This window comes from Desmodus rotundus, unplaced genomic scaffold (assembly GCF_022682495.2).
Source record: "Desmodus rotundus isolate HL8 unplaced genomic scaffold, HLdesRot8A.1 manual_scaffold_395, whole genome shotgun sequence".
Taxonomy (NCBI): Eukaryota; Metazoa; Chordata; class Mammalia; order Chiroptera; family Phyllostomidae; genus Desmodus; species Desmodus rotundus.
Window position 1 is genome coordinate 14,553 of NW_026527473.1, and position 23,561 is coordinate 38,113.

A 23,561-nucleotide genomic window follows, 5' to 3' on the forward strand; every position below is an offset into this window, starting at 1 on the left:
GGTGTTATTCTACAGCCAGTCGACCCTAGTGGAAAAAAACTGGTTCTACACCTACTAGCCTGTGGCCTTGAGCAAGTCACTGTACTTGTCTGGGTCTCAGTTTTCCCATCTGTAAAATGGGGTTGACGAGAGTAGCCATCCCCATGGGCTGCTGTGAGGCTTAAACAAGTCAATGCACATAAAGTGCTTAGGATGGCGTCCGGCGCAGAGCAAGCTCTGTGTGCCAGCTGTTGCTGCTCTTGTTATCGGTTACTGTTTTAGTGATGGCCTGTTGGTGCACATTATTTCTCTGTTTCAAAGAAAGCCTCACCTGCTGTTATCTGTTAGTTCAAGAGTACTCCACAATGGCAAGGTGAGCTGATATATTAAAAAAAGACACACAAAAACCTGACACCATTTGTAAGCATTTACCTGTAGGACCCACAATTTTCCCCGATTCTGTGAAACTCAGATACCAAATACGCTAGAGGTAGAGAGACGTAAGCATGAAGTTGCAATTTCTACCTGAGAATGTAAATATTTGTCCTGGATGACTTTCAAGGACAATACAGCTACTTAAAAGCCTCTGCTGAGGTCCAACCTCCTCATTCTTCAGACAGGGCGACTGAGATCCTGGGATATATTTATACATCTGTTTGCTGACTTCCTGCCCCTAGTAAATGTGGTGAGTAACGAGGGCGTATTGGAAGCTGGAGAGATCCAGGTTCAAATCTCACCGGACTGTTGTCTAGCTCTGTGACCTTGGGTGAGACCCCAGAACCTCCCCCACCTCAGTTTCCTCACCTGTAAGATGGGGTTACCAGAATACCTACCTTGAAGGGAGGGTGTGAGGCCTAAGCAAGTGAAGGGCTGAGCCTAGGACTTGGGGTAGGGCAGGCAAGAGGCAGAAAGCAGAAATCTGCAGAGAGAAAGAAAGAGAGAGCAGAGGGCAGGCAAAGAGAGAGGAGGAGACAGACGACCAGAAAGACAAGAGAAACTGCCTCAGCTGCTGTAGGCAGGCAGTTCCCCCTCCCTGCCTGAAGCCTGGCTGAGCCTGCCTCGGTGGGCTTCTGTCCCCACCTACAAGCCAGGCTGACAGAGCCCCTCCCCCCCCCCCCCCCCCCCCCCCCCCCCGCAGCCTCAGAGAGTGAGGGTGCTGGGCCTGGATAAAGAAGCACACAGCACAGGGGACTTTGCCACCAACACAGGACATGTCCCAGGCACAGGTGAGCAACCAGCCAATGGGAAGGCCTTTCTAGGAAGGCTGTGAAATGCAGAAGCCACGAAAGGCAACACGTAATACTGTAAAAGTTACTCTCCAGAGCAAACAAAAGCCAGGCACGAAATGAAGAGGAAAACAAATCTGGAAGGAAGGAACTGAACGCAGTGACAAGGGTCCAACTGGAAAAAGGGAACGGAAAGCACAGGCCAATAAACAGGACAACGGGGTCCGGCTCACCCATGCTTTTTAAACTGACAAGTGAAGCCACGTGAAGTGCCGTTTCCCCACCTGCAGGACTGGCGTTTATTGTTGCCAGTTAGTAAGGAGTGAGGAAAGAGACACCTTCAAACTCTGTCGGTCAGAGCAAAGATTGAAAGGGATTTTAGAGAATAACTGGGCAACGTGTTTAAGGAAATAAATCTAAAGCACATGTCCCTGGACTCAGGAGTCTGCTATTTCAGCGTATTCCATTGAAACTCTCCGACCAGAACCCAGTAACGTTGGTCCATGGACGTGTGCAGACGGCTGTTTGCCGGAGTGGGAAAGTGAGAATAACCTACACGCTCAACAGTTGGGGGATCGGGTGACACCCATCAGGAGACACAGTTCAGAAAAAGAGGTAGTTCTGCCGCTAACTATGCGCCAAAATAGAATGCAGTCACGCTCCGCCTAACGACAGAGACGCGTCCTGAGAAATGCGTCGCTGGGCGTTCTGGGCGTTGCGCGAACACAGCAGAGCACACGCACACAGACCCAGATGGGACAGCCCGCCACACACCGAGGCTGTGGGGCGTGGCCTGTGGCTCCTGGGCCACAGACCTGGACAGCGCGTTGCTGTCCCAAACAACGTAAGATCTAATCCAACACGAAACAGAACGACGTGCTGGAAAGACGCAGTGAATGTGAGACGTTCCGGGCTGTTGCCAGTGTAACGCAACGGGCTGTTTTCTGGCGCACTTTTTTATCAGTAGAAAGAGTACACTCTAAATAATGATAAAAAGTGCAGCAGACACATAAAACACAATAGTTGTTCATTGTCATTATCGTCTTATGTCCCACCTCTACGTGACTAGCAATGTACAGACGCGTAGGAGACGCACTGCACTTCGTTATGACGCTACAGTGTCGCTAGGTGGTGGGAATTTCTCGGCTCCGTTGTAGAATATTATAATATTACCGTGTATAGATGGTCTATTGCTGACTCACACGTTGCCATGTGGCGTGTGACTGTAATAGTAACTATTATCATTATTCATCTATCATTTTTTACTTATTATACTATTATTTTTCTATTGTTATTACTGTGATCTGTTCTATGATTACCCTATTATTTTTAAATTACTGTATGATCATTCTATTATTTTTTTCTGTTACTATTACTAGTCTATTATTGTTTTCTATTATCCACTGTTGTGACTGCCACCCAGGGTCTGCCTGAGCTTCTGGATACACAGGGCCTCTCCGAGGGGACATCTGCCACAGGGCGTGTGGGGAGCTGCGCAGGGGGGCAGCAGTGAGCAGAGGGGTGCACCTGGGTGATGAGGAACTTGGTGAGGCGCTCGGGCAGCCGGCCCTTCTCGCTGGAGAGGATCATCTCCAACATGTCCCCATGCAGCTTCTCCATCACCACGAACACCTTCTCGGGCGTCTCGAACATGCACTCCAGGTTCACGATCCCTGGATGCCGCAGACTCTGGAGTGGGGTAGGGGGTCAGGGCCCCGGTCACCCATGACCTTGGGGCCCCAGAGGGCAAGCCATGGGAGCAGGGGGACAACAAACAGGAGGAAGGATGCTCCCTACACGAGCAGCTCGTTCCCCGGGGGGTGTCACTGGGGGCGGGGAAGGGAATTCCCACAGGCCCAGGCAGAGCCATGGCCCTGCACCTCCAGGTCCAGAACTTTTCATCACAGAACTCTGGTGAAGGCCCAGGGTTGTGGGAGGGAGGGAGGTGGAGTGTGGAAAAATGGGAAGAAATCTTTGTGAATCTGTCTTTTAAATCTGTGCCTCCTCCCTCTTGCCCCAGTCCTGACCTGGTGGATCCCCACTCTCCTCCCATTCTCCAATGGCAGCCTAAGGGATCTTTCCAAAGTACACACCTGACTCCATCCCTTCCTTGCTAAAAGCCCTCCCATAGCTCCCCAGTACCCTCAGGAGAAAGACCACAGTATGTGACCCCAGTGTCCTCCCTGGCCTCCCACCACCTAAACCATCTAATAACCCTGAACTCCTTCATGTTCCTGGAAGATGTGATGTTCCCTCTCACCTCCAGACCTTTGCACAGGCCGGCCCCTCTGCTCAGAACACCTTCTCCACCCCTTCAGTCTCAACATGCATATTCCCTCCTCCAAGAAGCCTTCCCTGACTACCCCCAGACTGGGTCACTTGGCCCCTGAAAGAAGGAAGTGAAAAGGAAAGGCCCTTCCTGAGTGAGGGGAGAGCTGGACCACAGGCCCCAGTGGTCACCTGCAGAATGGCCACTTCGTTCCGGAGCTGGCTCTCCTGCTTGGTGGGGAAACGCAGCTTGTCGATGACCTTTACCGCCACATCCCGGCCCGTCTTCCGGTGCTTTCCTGATTAGGGGGTGGAGGGGGTTGGGGAATGAGGGGCGCAGGACCTTGCAGTCTTGGCAGGAGGGAGTCCGCCCCCACCCACAGAGACACAGCCAGCATTGGGTAAACGTGGATGGAGGGGCATCAAGATGGCTCTAAGGGTCCCCCAGGAGAGATGTAAGGGGCAGGGGGCCCTGGGAATAGAAGTGGAATAAAGGAAGGCAAAGACAGAGCTCCAAGAAGGGGGAAGTACTACATGGGAAACTAGATTTCCAACCAATCAGAATCTAGGCTCTAGCTCTGTGGCCAATCAGAACACAGAATTATCCTCCCTGTTCACTCCGGGGCCAGGGGGCAGGGGGGAAGTCCATTGGCTTTTCCCCGTGAAAAAAGGAGGCCCTGCGACTTTCTGCCCCCAGGATCTAGCTTTCTAACTAACCAGAACAGGAGGTGACATGTGGCCAATCGGAAGGGAAGGTCTGGAGCCCAAAACCCCCCAGAAACCTCTCTGGGCTAGCTCGGAAGTGTCCTTACCGCCATAGACCACTCCAAATTGCCCTGAGCCCAGCACCTCGTCCGGAAAGATCTGGTAGACAGTGGCAATGTCCTGCAGGGTGGGGACAGGGCGGGTCAGGGTGCAAATGGAGATGGGGGGTCAAGGAGGCTGGGGAGGGCGGGAGAGCTGGGAGAGTGTGGGAGTGCAAGGACATTCTTGGGGCCATGGGGTGTGGGAAAGGGTCTCACCACATTCTCTTGGATCTGACTGTTAGACACGGAGATGCTCAGAGAAGCCTGTCCTGGGGAGAGGGGAGAGGGGAGAGGCAGAGGTGAGGGGACCCCAGGCTCAGGATTACGTTCACCCATAACTCCAGAGGCAGCCTCTGGAGCCAGACCACCCGGATCCAAAACGGGTATCCAAGGCGCAACTTCAAGCTACTGACTTGTCCACTGTGAACCTCAGTTTCCTCATCTGGAGAATGGGAATAATACAGACCTCCCTCTCGGGGCCAGGGAAGGGAGTAAATGGGATGTGCTGAGCGGCTGGAGAAGCAATGTCACAAATGATTTCGCTGAGCATTTCACCCTGTGATCTCAGCACCAAGCAAGGTGGGCTGATCCCATTTCATAGAGGAGGAAACTGAGGCACAGGGGAAAGTCCAAACTGACTCCAGCCTCTTCCCCGGAGCTTGCCCCTCGGCCAACCCCACCAGCACCAGACATTTCCAAAGTCCCAGTCCTTCTTTCTGCCACTTAAATGTCCCTTCCCTCTCCACTCCAGACCTCCGCCCTCAGCCTCTTCCCTCAGCTCCCTGCCCAGTCTTGCTCTCTCCTAGTCACCGTCCATAGGGAAGCCAGAAGGATCTCGCTAAAGCCCATACCTCACCCCACCCATCCCCTGCTCAGACCTGCCATGGCTCCCCAGTGTCCTCGGGAGGAAGCCCACGCCCCTTTCATGGCCTATCAGGCAGGTTCCAGTCCTTCATCTACCTTTTTGACTTGGAAGCCCTACTATGCTGTCCTCTGTCCCCAACATACTGGCCTCCTTGCTGGGCCTCAGGTATAGCAAGTTCTCTCCTGCCTCTGGGCCTTTGCACTCGCTGTTCTCTCTGCCAGGAATGTCTTCTTTCTCCCATTCCGGACTTAATTTAAAAATCCTCCTTGTCTCTCAGTCTCAGCTTGGATGTCACTCCTGGGGCCATGTCAGATGACTCTAGCACATGTTCTACATCTCAGCTGTCAAAGTACTGGATGATACAACTGATATTTGTCACCCACACTGGTTTAGAAGCTCCAGAAGGCAGGGAACCTGGCACTCTCTGATCATCCTTCACCTCTGCCTGACGTCATTTCCCATTTGCTTTCTCCTATTTCACTCCTCCTCAGCTTCCAGGATTCAACTCAGATTTTGCCTCCTCCAGGAAGCCCTCCTGGATACTCGGTCTGGGCCAGGAACCTCCTCTGTCCTTCTCCAACCCTCTGGTTCCCACATCCCAGCCCTGCTGCTCACTATGAGGCATCATGTATAAAGACAGCTCCTCCTCCCCCTTCCCCACGGGACTGTGAGCCCCATGAGGGCGGGTCCTGGGCTGTCTTGGCCACAGCTGTGTCCCCAGCACTATTCATCAGTGGTCAGGCACAGAGGAAGCATTCAGTAAATGCATGAATTAAAAAGTCTACACTCACAGTTTGGAGAAGTCACCACCCAGACAAAGCTCAGAAAGGGAAACTGACACGCCCAAGGCCACACATCAAGTCCAGGGCTTAATAAAGATTGGGACCCAGGCCTGCTGAGTTCAGAAGCCACATTCGCCAGAGTGCCATTCCCCCCCTTCCCCAGGACCTTCCCAGACCCGACCTCTCAGGAACCCAGGCTGAGGACTTACTGTGGGGTGCGTGGCCTGGGGCACTGGGTGCATCCTGGAGGATGACGGGCATCAGGGCCTGGCGGATGGCCGTTTCCCAGGCCCGGGCGGCCTCAGCCCCCTGTCCACTGGGCCCCCCAGGAGCCCCACCAGGCGTCTCGCCCACAAAGTAGGTGGCGTTGGCAGTGACAATCTCGAAGCAGTGTGGGTTGGTGCCCGGGGGCACAAGGCTGAAGTTCTGGGCGGGCTCCACGGTGAGGATTTCTGACAGTGGAATTTCCTGGCAGGACACAGAGCCAACGTAGGTGAGGACACCAGGCAGACCCTGGCACTCCCCTGACTCTGAAGAGCACGCAGAATCCACTGTCAGTGGGGAGGTGGTTTGCATGGAATGGTCAGGAAAGGCCCCCTGGTGGAACTTACACTGAGGCAGAGACCAGAAAGGTAAGAGGAGAAATAGTGGAAACAGCATGTGCAAAGGCCCTGAGGTGGGAAAGCCTTGTGTTTAAGGGACATGCCATATCCCCAGCACACGGATGGTGCCCAGCACACAGTAGGTATCCACATATGATAAATAAATGAAAGAAATGAGGCTACAGCCAGGCCTCACGGGCCACAGGGAGGAGCCTAGGCTCTGTCTCCAGGGCCCAGGGGAGCCATGGAAGGGTTTAGAGGAAGGGAGGGGCAGGTCTCTCTGGCTGTGTGTCAAGAGTGGATGGGAGAGAATGGGACTGAGAGAGGAGGCCAGGAAGGAGGTCGAGGGAGTCTGGGAGAGAAAGTGCAGGATCTCTGGAGAGGGAAAAGGGTCTACTTTGAAAAATATCGAAAGAGAAAGAAAGGAGGGAGGAAAAAAAGAACGGAAGAGTAAGGAAAGAGAGACAGACTTATGTAGCCAATAAAACCAGGGGCAGAGCCCTGGCAGGTGTGGCTCAGTGGACTGAGTGCCAGACTGCTAACAGAAAGGTTGCCAGTTTCAATTCCCAGGCAGGGCACGTGCCTGGGTTGTGGGCCGGGTCCCCAGTAGGGGGCGCATGAGAGGCAACAACACATTGATGTTTCTCTCTCTCTTAAAAACAGGAACAGAGAGGTGACAGGGGTGGGGTGCATTTTAGATGGTGGAGATGGCACTCTGATGGCCTGATTTGAGCAAGGCGGGAAGGGCGAGAAGGCCCAGCCATGGGAAGTGTGCAGCAGTGCCCTGGACAGGTCACAGCGGCATCTGGCTTTCACTCGAAAGGCCACGGGCGCCGTCAGATGGTTCTGGCGGTTTCCAGACTCCTCTGGCTGCCCTGTGGGAGGAGACTGGGGTGAAGGGCAGAAGCAGGGGGCCAGGGAGAAGATTCCCACAGCCATCCAGGTGGGAGGCTGGCTGGAACTCAGCGGCGACCTGGGAGGTGGTGATGAACCCGAATAAATAATTCCATAAATTAACTGTAAAGTAGTAATGATCACATGGTCATAACTCCTGAGAGGTTAACGCATACCTGCCCCTAAGCTAATGGCTTCCTGTAGGTTATCTCTGAATTCTGGCTGCAGCCCAGAGGTGACAGCTACTCTTTGAGGCCTTTTACAGGTAAGAGCGGACAGGTCACCCTGGGTGCCTCAGCTGGAAAGTGACAGGCTGGGATCGAACACACGGGCTGGGTGGCACTTGTCCATGGGCTGTACGTGGGCAAACAGTGAATGGGGAGAGGGTATGACTCGTGGGCATTTCGCATGAGCAACTGGGAGAGGAATGAAGAAGCTGGCGGGCAAGGAGGGAAGGTCTGAGGGAGCTGGGAGCCGAAGACCCACCTTGTAGTATCTGTTGGTTGTGTTGTTCTGGAAGAGCGTGATGCACTTGCAGTCCAGGCGCCAATAGTGCCGCTTCCTCTGTTGGCAGGGGCGTCGGAGAGATGAGGTTGTCTCCAGCTCCCCGTGCTGCTTGAGGGGCCTCCCCTCTCCACTAACCAAAGCCCACCACTAACTTTAGCTCCGCCCCACGGGCTCTGCCCACCCCTGAACTCACCCTTTCTTAACTCCTGCCCCGCCCCTCATCCCAGCTCTAACTGGCCTCCAGCACATCCGTGCCCACCCCACCCAGCCCACCTCCTCAAACAGATCCTGCCCCGCCCCAAGTGGCCCACCCCGCCCACTCACCAGCGTGTCCTTGTTGCTGTAATGAACCACCCAGCCTTCGTGCAGTGTGGTACTGGATTTCCGTGTCGTATGTCGCACTGACTGCACCACTCTCATGAGGGGGATGTACCCTAGGGAGCTGAGGAGGGGAGAAGACGCCGTGAGAGGTTACTACCAGCAGGAAAGAACCAGAGCGCCTGGGGCGGTAGAGGGCATCTCTGGGCAGCCTGGGAGTTGTGTTTTGGGGCACAACTTTCCCCCCATTTTATGATGAGGGAGGGCATTCTTATTGAAAGGCTGGGTTCCAAAGTCAGGCTGCCTAGAAAATTACCCCACCTCTTGGTGCCTCAGTTTCCTCACCCAAAGGGGTTGCTGTGAGTAGTGAAAATCCTTCTAAGGAGCTTAGTAGTGCTTGGCACACAGTGGGCCTCTAATGAGTTCTAATGACTACTGAGCTCAGCAACTGTGCAGCCAGGTGTGTGACACTGGGCAAGTGACTCAACCTCTCTGATGAGGACATTGGGGCTCAGAGAGGTTAATCTCTTGCCTAAAGCCACACAGCAGTCTGGCTCCAGAATCCATGTTCTAACTCACATTGCACTGTCAGTCTGCGCTGCAGAAACGGGTCCCACCCTCGCCCTCTAGGGAAAGGAACTGGGCAGCTGGGAGGCGGGAAGTGGGAGGATTTGATTGGCTAGATTACCAGCCCCCCCCCCAATATAGTATAAATTAAAATATGCTTCTCAGAAAACTTTGAAAATGTAAATCAAACCCTGGCTGGTGTAGCTCAGGGATTGAGCACTAGCCTGCGAACCAAAGGGTCGCTGGTTCAATCACCAGTCAGGGCACATGCGTGGGTTGCGGGCCAGGTTCCAGAGAGGGGCGGGTGAGAGGCAACCACACATTGATGTTTCTCTCCCTCTCTTCCTCCCTCCCTTCCCCTCTCTCTAAAAATAATAAATAAAATCTTTTTTAAAAATGTAAATCAAGGAAAAAAAGGCGAAGTTGAAAACTAAAGTGTGGGGGCTTAAGATTTGCCTCAGGAACCTGGGAAATTTTCAAGGACAGGGTATTGTCAACCATTGTGGAGAGGGGGAAGGGCATCTCCAGAGGGCACCCTGGGTACCTCTGAGCCTTGTCGCCCTCCGCTTCCTCCTCCTCACTAGCGTGGAGGGCATTTTCCGAGTGGGACCCCGGGATGATGCCGGAGTCGTCTGACTCGTCCATGAGGGTGCTCTTGTCAGCCTCACTGAAATCGGCGGCCTCCTCCATCGGCACGTCTGAGGGGGACAGGGCATCAGAGCGGCCTCCACCCAGTCTGGCCTCAGGCTCCTTCCGGCTCAGCCCACAGCCTCTTACCTCCATTGATGAGCACCTCTCCCAAACAGTCATTGGGGACGCGAGTGGCGCAGCGTTTGTGGCAGTTAAACTTGCAGTCTGCAGGGAGGACAGGGAATAGGGACACAGGAGGCAAGGGAAAGAGAGGCCACCTGTAAGGGCTGAATCTTGAGCCCCAACCACCAGGTTCAAAAGACTCTGCTCTTGCTGTTTGGCACAGGAAACCAGGCTGACCCATCCACGGCTGTCCCCTTCCATGGCTCTCCCCTTTGGAGCCCGTTTCCCAGGGTATGGAGAGACTTCTTTAAATAGGAGGGCCAGATTAAGTACCTGTGGCTGTAAAGCCCTATGACACTAAGCATCTGAAATTCAATGGACATATCCATCACCCCAGACTTCTTCTAGAAGGCGACAGGGTCTAACGTTCCACGATTCTAGAAGACTTTGAAGACTCAAGGGCGGGGTTTCTCAGCCTTTGGCGCTACGCACGTCTTGGGCTGGCTAATTCCCTGTTGCGGGGGCTGTTCTGTGCGTCACAGGGTACTTAGGGGCATCCCTGACCCCCAGCCACTAGATGAGCCATCCCCGTGTGACAAACAAAAGGGCTCCCATCGTCCTCTGGGGGGCAAAATTGGCCCTGGTTGAGAATCATTGCTCTACAGTGTGATATTATATGGTTCTAGGATTATCATAAGATTCTAGAATTATCATAAGATTCTAGAATTTGATGTAAACCTGTTTTTCTAAGGTTCTATGAGTCTAGATTTCTAAGTCTCCAAAGTTCAACGTCCAAGTTTCTAGAACTCTGGACACATCTCTGGCTCTGCGGTTCTGTGATTCTAGACTGTTAAGACTCCTTGGTATCCAAGGTGTTATGGTTTTATATATCTAAACCCCAGAATTTGGGGATGTGAGTTCTACCATTCTGGATTTCTAGGTCTCTGGAAGCTGATGATGCAAAGGTTCTAGGGTTTGGTACATCCAAGATTCTAAACTTAATGTTACTATTGTTCTCTAGCTCTAGACAGCTATAATCCTAGAATGACTGTTCCAATAAATTTTAGAATTGGATGGCTCTAAGTTTTTATAGATCTAGACTTCTGGTATTCTAAAATTTGATCATTCAACATCCAGCACTTCTAGATTTCTAGAACTCTAAGGTCCATGATTCCACATTTCTACGACTCAAATTTGATACTTGTAGGTTCCTATTATTCTCAGATCCTGTGGTTCTAAAGTTATATCAGCTTGAGAATCTACAGTTTGGTGGTTCTAAGATTTATGAGTCTAAAGTTCTGTGGTTCTCTTAGCTGAGTCCTATGATCCAGAATTCTTGAATCTGATGTTTCTAAGGTTCTCTGATTCTAGGATTCTCAAGTTTCACAGTTTTAGAATTCCATGCTGTCTTACGAATCTAGATTTCTAAGGTTCTAGGATTCCCAGGTTCTAGCGTTTCAGAATTCAGAAGTTCTAGAACACCGGGGTTCATGGCACAGCCCTTGTGAGGCCCTGTGCTGCCAGGATTGGAATCCCGAGATTCTTACGTGCTGCCAGAAGCCCAGCTGAGATCCTAAGCATCTGAGTGTGTGTATATGCGGGGGCTGGGGTTCCTGACCCTGCCAGTCCCCCACCCCCCACTGACCTTTGCACTGCAGGCCCTGGCGGAAGAGTCCCTTCAGAAGTTTCTTGCAAGCCTGGCAGACGGTGGGCCGCGTATAGCTGTGGATGAGGAAGGTATGTGGCACCTTGACCTTGGAGAGCAGCATCTTGTCCAGCTCAATGGGGCGACCGGTGTAGGATGAGGCAGAGGAGGAGGAGGACGACGACGGGGGCCGGCGAGGCAGGAGCTCGGTGGTGCTGCGGCTCTACAGTCAGTGAGAGTAGAAAGGACACATCGGCGCATTGCCCCACGCCTGGGCCTCATGGGCCCCCACCCAACAACTTGCCCACTCCCCAGCCCCTCACCAGCTCATCAGCCGTGCAGGGCAGGGAGTCCGAGGTACTGAGGCGCACGGAATGGCCACTGGCCAGAGACGTGGACGATAGGCGCCGCTTGCGAGCCCCGCTGCAGTTGTTGGGGATGCTGAAGGCGCAGCGCTTGTGGTAGTTCAGTCCACAGCCTGCAGGGGGCACCAGACGGTCAAAGAAACAGCCTCCACTGCCCTGGGTTCCACCCCCTTCTTTCTTTCCCTGCAGATCTGGAGTGCTGTAGATCCCCGAGGACACCTCTTAGAGTGTAATTAAAGTCACTGGAAACCTACGAAAACCCAATTCAGGCAGACCTGCTTTTGGCCCAGAAATGAAGGTTTGGGCCACCCCGCCAGGCAAAGCACCGTGAGCCGGTGAGGCGCCTGCTGAGGGCAAAGGGAAATTGGGTTAGGGAGTGGAAGAAGGAAGTCACCACCGTGTGACGAGCTGCAGAAATGAGGACTATAATCGCTAGGAGCAGTTCTTCCTTATTTTATGAGTATGTATGTGTATATCAAATACTTTTGTTTTCTTCCCTCACCTAACATAGGATATTGCATCGCCTTCTGGGGAAAGGGTTTGCATGCTTCCGGTTGTACTCAGGATGGTTGTATCACACCAGGTGGAAGCGTGACATTGTTACTGTTTTTTCTTTTCTTTAAAAGTCCTCATTCATGACAGAATCAGACTCAGCGTGCAGTTTCCACTGGGCTTCCGGAGCCCTTGCTCCAATCCGCCTCCAGTCTTCCGACATGATTCCGGGATCGCTGACTGCTGTGAAGGGTGTTCCTCCAGCCATTGGAAGTTTCTTTCAGAATGCTTCGTGAAGCCCGTCTTCTGGTAGACTGCCTGTTAGAGACTTTGCAACTCAGCAATTGTCCGTCTCAGCCACTGTCTCAGGTGTGCGATATCACACTGCAGAGGCACACTTGAGGAACGCTGTTGATGTCACGAGAGGAGCTTCAGGACGGCAAATGGCTGTGGCCTTGGCCTACCGGAACCACTTCCAGTATTGGCCTTTCATGTACTTCACGGAATCTCGGAGTCTCAGAATCTCACCCATGATTCCCAGGGTGAATACCAAGGTAGAGTCAAACTCCCATAGGAAGGAGTCAGTGGCATTAAGTAGTCATTTGGGTTTCTTTTGGAAGATATGAACTTGGACTATCATCTGTGAAGCGGGGCCAAGGAAGCCCATGCTAAGACTGCCCATTAGAATCTGATGACCCCAGGGATGCGCCATGACGAAGGTTACACATGCCGGGACATCAAGAGTTGGATGTGGCCCTGGCCCACTGGCTCAGTTGGTTGTAGTGTCGTCCTATACACCAAAAGGTTGAGGGTTCGATTCCCAGTCAGGGTACATACCTAGGTTGCGGGTTTGATTCCCAGTTGGGGTGTGTATAGGAGGCAACTGATCAATGTTTCTCTTTCTCTCTCTCTACCAACCTCTCTCTCTGAGATCAATAAACATATCCTCGGGTGAGGATTTAAAAAAAAAAAAAAGGACTGGATATGATGTGTGGATGGTGGCAATATTGATAGCAGCTTTCAACGCACCGAATCAGTTTTCTGCAGGCCTGACATGGCTATTATCCTGCATCCTTAAATAATGCTGCAATATATTTAGGTAACAATCGAAATCAATGAGGTAGGTCATCTGGGACACAGGTTTTCAAAGACTCTGGATTTCCATATGACTGTGACCACCACGAAGCCAGCGCACCAAACAAGGGAGGTGCAGACTGTCACTACAGAAGGGACAGGCCCCTTCTTCTGTGTGTAGAGCACAGCCAAGGCGGGCACCGTGGGCTTCAGCGGCAGGCAGGCGGCATCTCATTCAGGAGCGTCAGAGATGGAAGGGACCTGCTGATTCTGATGCTTGGGCTTCGCCTTGAGACGTCTTAGCTAAAGAACACAATGCGTCCTTTATTTTTTTCCAAGTATGGTTTAAGGACATGTGTATGGGTACTTGTTGCAGACTGAAAATCTGTGTTTCTCCACCCCAAATGTATATGTCCAAGCCCTAACAAGCAGTGTATTTGGAGACGGGGCCTTTAAGGAGGTAAGTGAGGTTAAATGAGGTCATCAGGGTGGGGCCCTGATCCGAGGAGCCTGGGGCCCTTAAAGGGGAAGACACTTCAAAAGTTGCGCTCTTCACTGGCTATGTGAACACACGTGAGATGGTGGTCATCTGCAAGCCAGGAAGAGGGTCCTCCCCAGGAACCCAGCCCTGTCCGAACCTTGACCTTAAACTGTTCAGCCTCTGGAACTGTGAGGAATAAATGTCTGTTGTTTAAGCCACCCAGCCCGAGGTATTTTGTCATGGCCGCCTGAGCAGGCTAAGGTGCCAAGCCGACAAGGGGCGGACTCTGGCGGTCAGCGCTCTGTGTCAGCTCGGCTAGGGGGACAACCCCAGTTATCCAAACACTAACCCAGGTGTTGCTCAATAGGTATTTTGTAGATGTGATTCAAGCCCACAACCAGCTGACTTTAAATGAGAAAGATTATCCTAGATATCAGGGTGGGCCTGTTTCCATCCATTGAAAGGTCTGAAAAGCAGAGCTAAGACTCCCCAGATGAAGAAATTCTGTCTGTGGATAGCAGCTCCACCTCCTGCCTGAGAGCTCCAGTCTGCCCTTGCTGCCCTGTGAATTAAGAGTTGGCTAGCCAGCCCCCGCAATCCTGTTAGCCAATTCCTTCCAAATATCCCTTAATATATACCTCCTGCTGGCTATTTTCTGGTTGATCCCTCTTCCCAATGAATACCCCTTTTCTTCTCCCAAGCTCTGCCCCTTACCTCTTCCTCAGATCTCCACCTCCCACGCTCCACCCCTGGAGCTGAGCCCCACCCTCGACGCAAGTCCCACCTCTTGGCCCCACCTCCAGCTCCTCCCCCAAGCTCTGCCTCCGGTTCTTCAACTTTCCCTCCAAGACCTCCTCCCAGACTCCGCCTCCTGGCCCTGAGCTCCACCCAAGGCCCCGCCTCCAGCCCTTCACCTCTCACCATCACACTTGAGGCCCTGGCGCACCAGACCGAAGAGCATCTCCCCGCAGTGGTCGCAGAAGGCAGGAGCTCGGTAGGAATGCACCGTGAGTGCGTGCGGGCGGATCTGGAAGTCCTCGAAGGTGGCCGAAGCTGCAGGCAGCAGGGAGAGGCAGAGGCGGATGATTGAGCTGGGGCCTGCAGAGGCTATTCCAGACCCTATTCCTGGGTTTCTTACAATCCTCCCAGTTGCAAGGTTTCACTGTTCCTTCCTTCATTCATTTACTCACATATTACATTCTACCTGGATTCAAGTCCCAGCTCCACCCCTGGGGAAAACACCTATGTGCTTATGCCAGGGACTGGGAGGAGGGGGAGGGGGAACTGTTGAATGGGTATAGCGTTCCAGTTCTGCAAGATGAAAACAGTTCTGGGGACTGGTTGCACAACAACGTGAATGTAATTAACACTACGGAACAGTTGACTCAAAATGGTTATGATGGTACATTTTACTTTATGTATATTTCACTACAGTTGAATTTTTTCCAAGATTTTATTTATTCATTTTTAGAGGGAGGGAAAGAGGGAGAAAAAGGGAGAGAAACATGTTCGAGAGAAACATCCATCGGTTGCCTCTCACACACCCCCAACTGGGTGGGACCTGGCCCACAACCCAGGCATGTGCCCTGACCGGGAATCGAACTTGCAGCCTTCCAGTTTGCAGTTTGATGCTCAATCCACTGAGCCACACCAGCCAGGGAACAATTAAAAATTTTTAAATGAAAAAACAGAGATGCTGAGTCCCACCCTCAGAATTTCAGATCTACTTGGTCTGGGGTAGAGCCTGACCATCAAGAGGAAAAAAGCAAACACCTGAGTACCTCAGTTTTTTCCTCTTTAAAATGGAAATCCAACAAAGATTTATTGAGTATAGTTCTAAGTGGGAAGAACAGCACATAGAATAAAACAAACAAAATCCCTGCCTCGCCTCTAGTGGGGGAGGCAGATAAAGTAAATAAGATAAATATTCTCATTTAACAATCACCCAGTCTAGCAGTTACTCTGTGCCAGGGACTTCTCTAAGTACCTTTAAAAACTAACGAATTTAGATTTCCGGTCAAGATGGAGGTGTAGGTAGACACGCTTCTCCTTCTCACGCAACCACAAAGAGAATTACAACTAAATCTCACACAAGGAACAACCAGGATGGTCAGAAAATCAAGCTGTATGGAAGTCCCACAACCAAGGATTTAAAGAAGCCACATCCATCCAGATGGGTAGGAGGGGCGGAGTCTCGGAGACTGGGCGGAGACCTAGTGGAACTGGTGGTCCCACACTCACATGTGGTGGATAAAAATCAGGAGGGATACCTTGGGAACGAGCAGCCTCAGGTCAGACCACACAGCGCCAGGAAGATAAATCCCCATAACTTCTGGCTGTAAAAACCAGTGGGGGTTGGGGAGGCAGAAGAAACTGTTGGATTTTCAGGAGAGTCTGTTTAAAGGGCCCGCACAGACTTAGAATATAAGCAAACCCACCCACTCTAGGATTCACCACCAGCGCAACAGCTGGAAGGGCGCCAGTCACAAATGGGAAGTGGGTGAAGTGATTAGAAATGGGGCAAGTGCCAGGCAAACCTGCAGAAGCCAGGCAGCGGCACTGTCCCATCTCCAAGCCCTCCCCACACACAGAGCCACAAAGCCGTGGAGTGGGTTGCTCTGCCCTGGCGATTACCTAAGGCCCTGCTCCACACAATTTATAGGTGCCTTTTAGAGGGAATCAAAGCAGCTTTACCTAATACACAAAAACGAACACAGGGAGGCTGCCAAATTGAGGAGACAAAGAAATAGGGCCCAAATGAAAGAGCAGAACAAAACCCCAGAAAAAGAAATAAACGAAACGGAGACAGTCAAGCTATCAGATGCAGAGTTCAAAATGCTGATGACCAGGATGCTCAGAGACCTCACTGAGTACGGCAACAGCACAAGGGAAGAAATGAAGGTTACACTAAGTGACATGAAGAGAAATCTACAGAGAACCAACAGTGGAGAGGATGAAGCCGAGAATCAAATCAACAATTTGGAACACAAGGAAGGAAAAAGCATTTAATCAGAAGAGCAAGAAGAAAAAAGAATTAAAAAAAAAATGAGGATAGTCTTAGGAACCTCTGGGACAACTTTAAACATACCAACATCTGAATCATAGGGGTGTCAGAAGAAGAGAAAGAGCAAGAAATTGAAAACTTATTTGAAAAATAATGAAAGAAAACTTCCCTGATTTGGTGAAGGAAATAGACATACAAGTCTAAGAAGCACAGAGAGTCCCAAACAAGTTGGACCCAAAGAGGACCACACCAAGGCACATCATAACTAAAATACCAAAGGTTGAAGATAGAGAATCTTAAGATAAAAGCAGAGAGTTACCTACAAAGGAGTTCCCATAAGACTATCAGCTGATTTCTTAAAAAAAACTTTGTAGGCAAGAAGGGACTGGTAAGAAGTATTCAAAGTGATGAAAAGCAAGGCCCTACAACCTAGATGACTCCATCCAGCAAAACTATCATTTAGAATGGAAGGGCAGATAAAGGGCTTCCCAGAAAAGGTAAAACTAAAGGAGTTCATCACCAAGCCCTCGTTACATGAAATGTTAAAGGGACTTATTTAAGAAAAAGAAGATCAAAACTATGAACATTAAAAGGGCAATAAATTCACAACTATCAACAACTGAATCTAAAAAAAACAAACTAAGCAAACCACCAGAACAGGAACAGAATCAAAGACATGGAGATCATTTGGAGGGTTATCAGCTGGGAGGGGGAAGGGAGAGAATGGGGGAAAAGGTGCAGAGATTAAGAAGCATAATTGGTAGGTACTAAATAAACAGGGGGAGGTTAAGAATAGAACAGGACATGAATAAGCCAAAGAACTTATATGTACGACCCATGGACATGAACTAAGGGGTGGGACTGCTGAAAGGAAGGGGGGGTACCGGGAATTGGAACAACTGTAATAGCATAATCAATAAAATATATTTTTAAAAAACTAACAAATTTAGCCCTCTCAAAAGCTCTGTCAGGTACACCTTGTTATAGTCCCCATTTTCTACAGGAGGAGACTGGAGCCCAGACAGGTGAAGCAACTTCTCCTTAACTGTTGAGAAGTTGAAATTACCTTCGGCCCTTGGAAGGCACCTGTGAGGCTGATGTGGCCCCCCCCCTACTGAAAACGAGTTTGACTCCCCTGCTCTAGAGTTCATGCTTTTAGCACCATAGTTTTTGCCTCTGAAATTTTTAAGTAATAAAATTTACAGGTGTTTAGAAGTGAATAAGTGCTTAGGAGAAAAATTAAACCAGGAAAGGAGATTGGAAAGGTTCGAGAGGTCCAATTTGAAATAGGTGACCAGGGAAGGCCTCCTCGAGGTGATGTTAAGGCAAAGAGGCCTGAAGGAGGTAGGATATGAGCCATGCAGGTGTCTAGAAAAGAACATGCTAGAATCTCTTTCTCCCTCCCTTCCCCTCTCTCTAAAAATAATAGTATCTCTTTATCGGTTCTTTGGGTTTTTTAGATTGATTGATTGATTGATTGAGAGAGGGGAAAGGAGGGAGAAAGAGAGGGAAAGAAATATCAATGTGTGGTTGCCTCTCGAGTACCCCCTACTGGGGACCTGGCCCACAACCTAGGTATGTGCCCTGATTGGGAATCGAACCGGCAACTGTTTGGTTCACAGGCCCGTACTCAATCCACTGAGCCACACTCATCAGGGCTCTTTATAGGTTCTTTAAGGATTAAATGAGTATATGGAAAGCTCTTAAAACAGTGCCTGGCACATAGAAAGTGCTCAGTAAATGTTAGCTATTATTTTAGAAGTTTCGTTTCTGGATTGAGTCTCATTCCTCCCCCCTCCCCCAAGTTTCAGTCTACTATTAAGCTAATTTTCTTTGTATTATGCAACAAAAAGGGGACTCTCTTCTGTGAGCCAAGCACTATTTACACACTCACAATGAAGTTCTTAACAAGACAGATTTACACCCCAGTCTGGAAACTGACATTCTTTCGGGGAGACAGACACAAAACATAAACACCTAAATAAACAGGGAAATTTCAGACAATGGAGGAAACAGCATTGAAGCTGAGCTCCAAATAACAAGAAGGAGCTAGCTGTGAGACCATTGGATGCAGGCAGCATTCCAGACATCAAGAACAGCAAGTGCAAAGGCCCTGAGGTAGGAGCGAACTTGGTTTGTCCAAGAGCCAGAGGGCAGGCAAGCATGGCTGAAACAAAGTAAGGCCCCCAGCGTTAGGAGAAGCATTCGGGGAACTGGCAGGGGCGGGATCCCGGGCAGGCTTGAGGCCATGTCAGAGAGTTTGAGTTTGTTTCCAAGGGCCATGGGGGGATTCTGAGCAGTGGAGTATCATGATCTGACAGGCGCTACTGAAATATCTTGAAGGCATGACGGAGTGACGGCGGCTTGGACCAGTGGAAGCAGTCCGAAGTAAAGGAGAATGGATGTTAAAGGCATTGTAAGGATGTAAGTGGCTCTGATGACGGATGAAGTGAAGGGGAGGGAGAAGGGGGCAGCGCTGTCCCAAGGTTTGGGGCATGAGCACCTGAGGGGTGGTACCTTTCCCCCAGATGCTGAGGAGCAGGTTTAGAAGAGGAAAATAAAATGTCTGTGTTGGACAGTCCGAATATGAGATGCCTGGAGATGCCAAGCGAAAGCGTCAGGGAGCCCTGGCTGGGTGGCTCAGTTGGTTGCAGCAAAAAGTTGGGCGGTTTGATTCCCAGTGAGGACACATGCCTCAATGGACAGTTCGGTCCCCAGCCCAGGTGCGTACAGGAGGCAACCAATCAATGTTTCTCCCTCACATCAATGTTTCTCTCTCTCCCTTCCTCGCTCTCTAAAACCAAGGAAAAAATGTCCTTGGGTGAGGATTAAAAATAAAGGGGGTCAGGGAGACCGCTACATGAACGAGAAGACGTGGTTTTAGGGGAGAGACCAGGGTGAAGACAAAAATCTAAGAGCGCCAGACTGTATAAGGGTATTGAAAACCCGAATAAGGTCACAAGGGAATTAAATTGAAACTTCTAATTGTCATCCATTCACTCAACAAATTTAACTGAGTACTGCAGTCTGCGAGGGTTGGCTGGGGGAGGGGCAGGAAATACAGCCGTGGATAAGGCAGATAAGCCCCACCCCTCCCTCCTGTAGGAGCCCAGGGCCACAGACTGAGCGAGGCGCTGAGAGCTTGCCGGTCAGCAAAGTGGATATGGCCAGTGGGCGGACTAGATTCTGGCTGAAAATGCAGGTGCTGGGCAGTCATCTCACGTCGCAGAGTCAGATTTCATTTGGCGTTTCGGTGGGACGGAGGCCTTGACATCAAAACACTTTAAACTTCATATCAAAGTCTAACGTACAGCTGGAAAAGGGCCCTAGAAGTGCCAACTGTACACGCCGCGTCCCCAGCAACCTGATGGACCAATGCAAGTTTAAAGCAGTCCCCAGAAAGCTCCCTCGTGCCCCCCCCCACCCCGCACTCTATCTTCCCCAAAGGCACCCACTCTCCTGGATTCTAACGCCATAGAGTAACTGTATCCATCTTCGTATCTCATAAATGGAATTATACAGAATGTAGTCTGATGTCTGGTTTCCGTCTCTCAGCATTATTAGGTTTGGGAAATTCCTCGGTGTTGCTGTGGACGGTTTACGTTCCAGTTCCACAGTGTTCTTGCACAACAGCAAGTGTATCCATTCCAGAGAAGCGGAGCAGTCGTTCGCACAAGCTCCCCAGGTGACTCTAATTTGCAGCCAAGGCTTAGAACCCCCGGCTCCTAACTTGAAGAAGCAAGTTTCTGGACCCACCTCCCCTTCCCCTCCTTCAGAAGTCCCGCCCTGCGCGCAAGGCTCCGCCCCTAGGCGGGCCAGGCCTCTCACCCGACAGCACCACCTCCACCAGGTCGCCTTCCTGGATGTCTGCGGCTGAGCGCACCAGCTGCAGGAGGTTAGCAGACGTGGGGTCATGTTTGAAGAGCAGGATCTTGTCGTAAAGGCCGTAGAAGCCACACTCGGGGAACTGAGGGGAGGGAGAAGGAGGTGGTGACAGAAAAGCAGCGGTCTGGAACCCTCCCAGGGCAGGGCCGCCTATTTCCCCCGGAAACTCAGAGACCCCGCAGTCCCTGGCTTCCTGCCGCCTCGCTTTCAGGCCCAGCTTGAGCTGGGCAGGATGCTAGGGCCCCAGGTGTGTTGGGAGAGAGCGCCGGCCAGAGTCTGGTGGCTGGATTGGCGCACTGGGGCAGGAGGCAGAGTGGCTCTGGGAGCCTGGGCACCTAGAATTTCCCGGAGATGCGGGGGGGAGGAAGGGTCTGAGTGAGCACTCCTTTCCTTACGCCCACCCCTCTCCGGCTTCCTTCCTGCATCTATTGTCCCTGTTACCTGGCTCCGGGCCCAGCGCTGGGGCAGGGCGAGCAGAAAGGAGGGACTTTGAGACTCTCAGTGGGGGAGGGGGTAAGGGCTCTGGGAAGGCTAGAGCTTAAGGGAGCTGAAGGTGGAAGGTGCCCCCCACGCAACACCTAAAGAGGCCAGGTGTCCAGGTCCCCAGCTTGGGAGGGTGGGGACAGGAAATGAAACCCCATAGAACAGAAAGTGGAACAGCCCAGGTGGGGCTGCTAGAAGGAAAGAAAGGGGCCCTACCACACCTGGATGGAGAGGCAGAAAATAAAACTGGGGTAAGGCCTGAGGTCGGCTGCAGACTTGGGCATTGAACAAAGAATTTCACCCAGGGGACCATCTGCCCTCCCCACAGCCTGTTTTCCCAAGGAGCAGGTTCATTTAGGTGTGTGAACTGGGCCTGCTAGTTTCAGGGTGGGGGTCAAAGGAAGCCCTATCTGCTTCTGCCCACTGGGAGAGGGTCTGCAGGTGACCGGGACTGCCTGGGCCCTGGTGGCCCGGGATGTCTTTCTCTAAGCTCCTATCTGTAAAATGGGGGAGTTGGCCCAGTTCTAGATGTTTCTCAGAAGCCCAGCGAATTCATTTCCAGGGGTCTGAGAAGATCCTGAAATTTGGATATTTGAGGATTCCAACGTGCTTACATTATGGAATCAGACATTCTAGAGTTCAACACATTCTCGTTCGTTTTAAGATTCTCCGTAACCTAGATTAGCGGCAGTCCGTATTTGAATGTTCCAGGAGTCTGCCACACTAGGCACCTGGCAAGTGAGGATTCTAATATGGTGTTTGAATATCTTATCATTAAAGGCTTCCAACAACCCAGGAATCTAATATTCCACCATTTTCATGTCTTAGTATTTCACCAACCTAGGATTCTAACGTTTGAACACTTTATATCAGAGGAGTTCTGACCCCTCCACCCCCCCACCCTAATGACCCTGGCGTAGAAGTGGGGTGGGGTTGGGGAAAGCCGGTTTTAATAGACCAGCATCAGTCACACCCAGGGGTCACCGGGAGGTGAGATGGATGGACAAAGTCTCCAGAGCCTCTGAACTTTGGGAAGAGGTGCCTGCCCCTCCACACACATCTCAGGCCTGGGGGAGGGCAGAGATTGGGCTCTGAGACCTCACTTGCCCCTGGCAGCCAGCGCAAGCACCCACGCCTACACCTGTCATCTGATCGCCATGGATTCAATTTCTACTGTTTCCACCAAATGGGAGGTCAGGGATGGGCCCCGACAGGGAGGTGTTCCCGCACCCCATCTGCTGTCAGCACCTGCCCCTTCCTCCTCCCTCCTTCTACACCTGGTGGGCCCCTCCCTTCCTCCCTGCCGGCTGCAGAAAACAGCATGCAGGGACTCGCAATTTGGGGAGGCCTCTGGGGCACCGCACCCCTACCCAGGTCTCCCTCAAACGGGTAGTGGGGTAAGGAGGCAACTGGGAACCAGAGCCTTACCCCCATTCCTCTGTCTCCCAAAGCTTAGACTTCCTTCCTCTCCCTCCCCTACACCAGGCTCCAAGTCGCCTCTGTAGGGGCCCTCTCCATCGGACCCAAGCTGAATCGGGGAAAGCTTGCGCCCTTACCTTCTGGTCCACGATGGAGCAAGCCAGTTGCTTCACGTGGGCCAGCTCCGAGGCGGCGGGCAACAGCACGAACTCGCGGGTCAGCCCGATCTGGATGTGGAAGGAGACCCCGGGGCCCGGCGCCGGGACCGCAACCTGGGGCAGCAGCGGTGGTGGCGACTGCAGGTCCAAGCCGCTGGGGGGCGGAGGAGACCCCGGCCCGGGAGAGCCCGGGAGCCCGGCAGGATGGGAGGGGGCGGCAGCCATGGGGGAGGCCCGGGGCCGGCCGCCCGGCGCCCACCCGGGATCCGGCTGGAGGAGGTTGGGGAAACCCGAATCACTGTATCCAAGGGTTCTCGTAAACTGGTCGTGGGAGCGCAGGATCCCGGGGATCCGAGAAGAGAAATCTGGCAGGTTGGGGGGACTCGAGGGTGGCGTGACCCTGGGAAATAAGAGAAAAGAATCCTAATGGATCAGACGCCCGGGAATCAAAGGATCACAGACGATCAGAAAAAAGAAATGGTTTGGGGGACCCAGCGATTGAGAGATTTCAAGAAATCAAGGAAGAAAACGTAGGTCGGGGTCGCAGAGATCAGCAGAGCCCCAGTATCCAAAGGCCCCTTGGAAGGAGAAAGGACTGAAAAAGGAGAGCGCGACCCCAGAATCCAGTGGCTCTAAGAAAAGGATCTAATAAAGGGGCCCGAGAGATTCTACAGACCTTGGGGATGAAGGGCAAGGGTCTGAGGTCGGGGATCGAGTGGATCCCAGAGTTCCGACGGGCCCGGGGATGTGCTGGGGGATCCCGAGGGCCGGGGTGCTAAGGAGGGAATCTCACGGATCTCGGAAGTTGGAAAAAAGTTCAGTCGGGGGCCCGGCGGGGAAAGGGGCGTTACCGGCCGCGGTGGAGGTGGGGCAAGGGAGGGTCGCCCGGCGCCGGTGGCTCTTTTTCCTTTGCCAAAGTTTAACTCGGCAGCTGCGGCCCAGGAGGAAGTGTCTGGAGCGATGGCTCAGTCAGCCAATCGGCGCCGGC

The 23,561-nt window shown here is 52.0% G+C and overlaps 1 protein-coding gene across 1 annotated transcript in view; it reads right to left on the reverse strand.

Annotated features, from left to right (window-relative positions):
- The window catches only part of PRKD2 (protein kinase D2), a gene marked incomplete at its 5' end in the record, with an annotated part of 31,484 nt that extends 8,187 nt beyond the window's left edge, over positions 1-23,297 (reverse strand). The window contains 15 exon segments of the mRNA XM_024569491.4: positions 2,733-2,894; positions 3,666-3,772; positions 4,286-4,358; positions 4,496-4,548; positions 6,136-6,394; positions 7,909-7,986; positions 8,254-8,371; positions 9,359-9,512; positions 9,592-9,669; positions 11,213-11,435; positions 11,536-11,690; positions 14,546-14,677; positions 20,457-20,595; positions 22,553-22,973; positions 23,250-23,297. Of these exon segments, the coding sequence (XP_024425259.3) occupies positions 2,733-2,894; positions 3,666-3,772; positions 4,286-4,358; positions 4,496-4,548; positions 6,136-6,394; positions 7,909-7,986; positions 8,254-8,371; positions 9,359-9,512; positions 9,592-9,669; positions 11,213-11,435; positions 11,536-11,690; positions 14,546-14,677; positions 20,457-20,595; positions 22,553-22,973; positions 23,250-23,297 (2,200 nt within the window).
- Between the last annotated feature and the right edge of the window lie 264 nt (positions 23,298-23,561).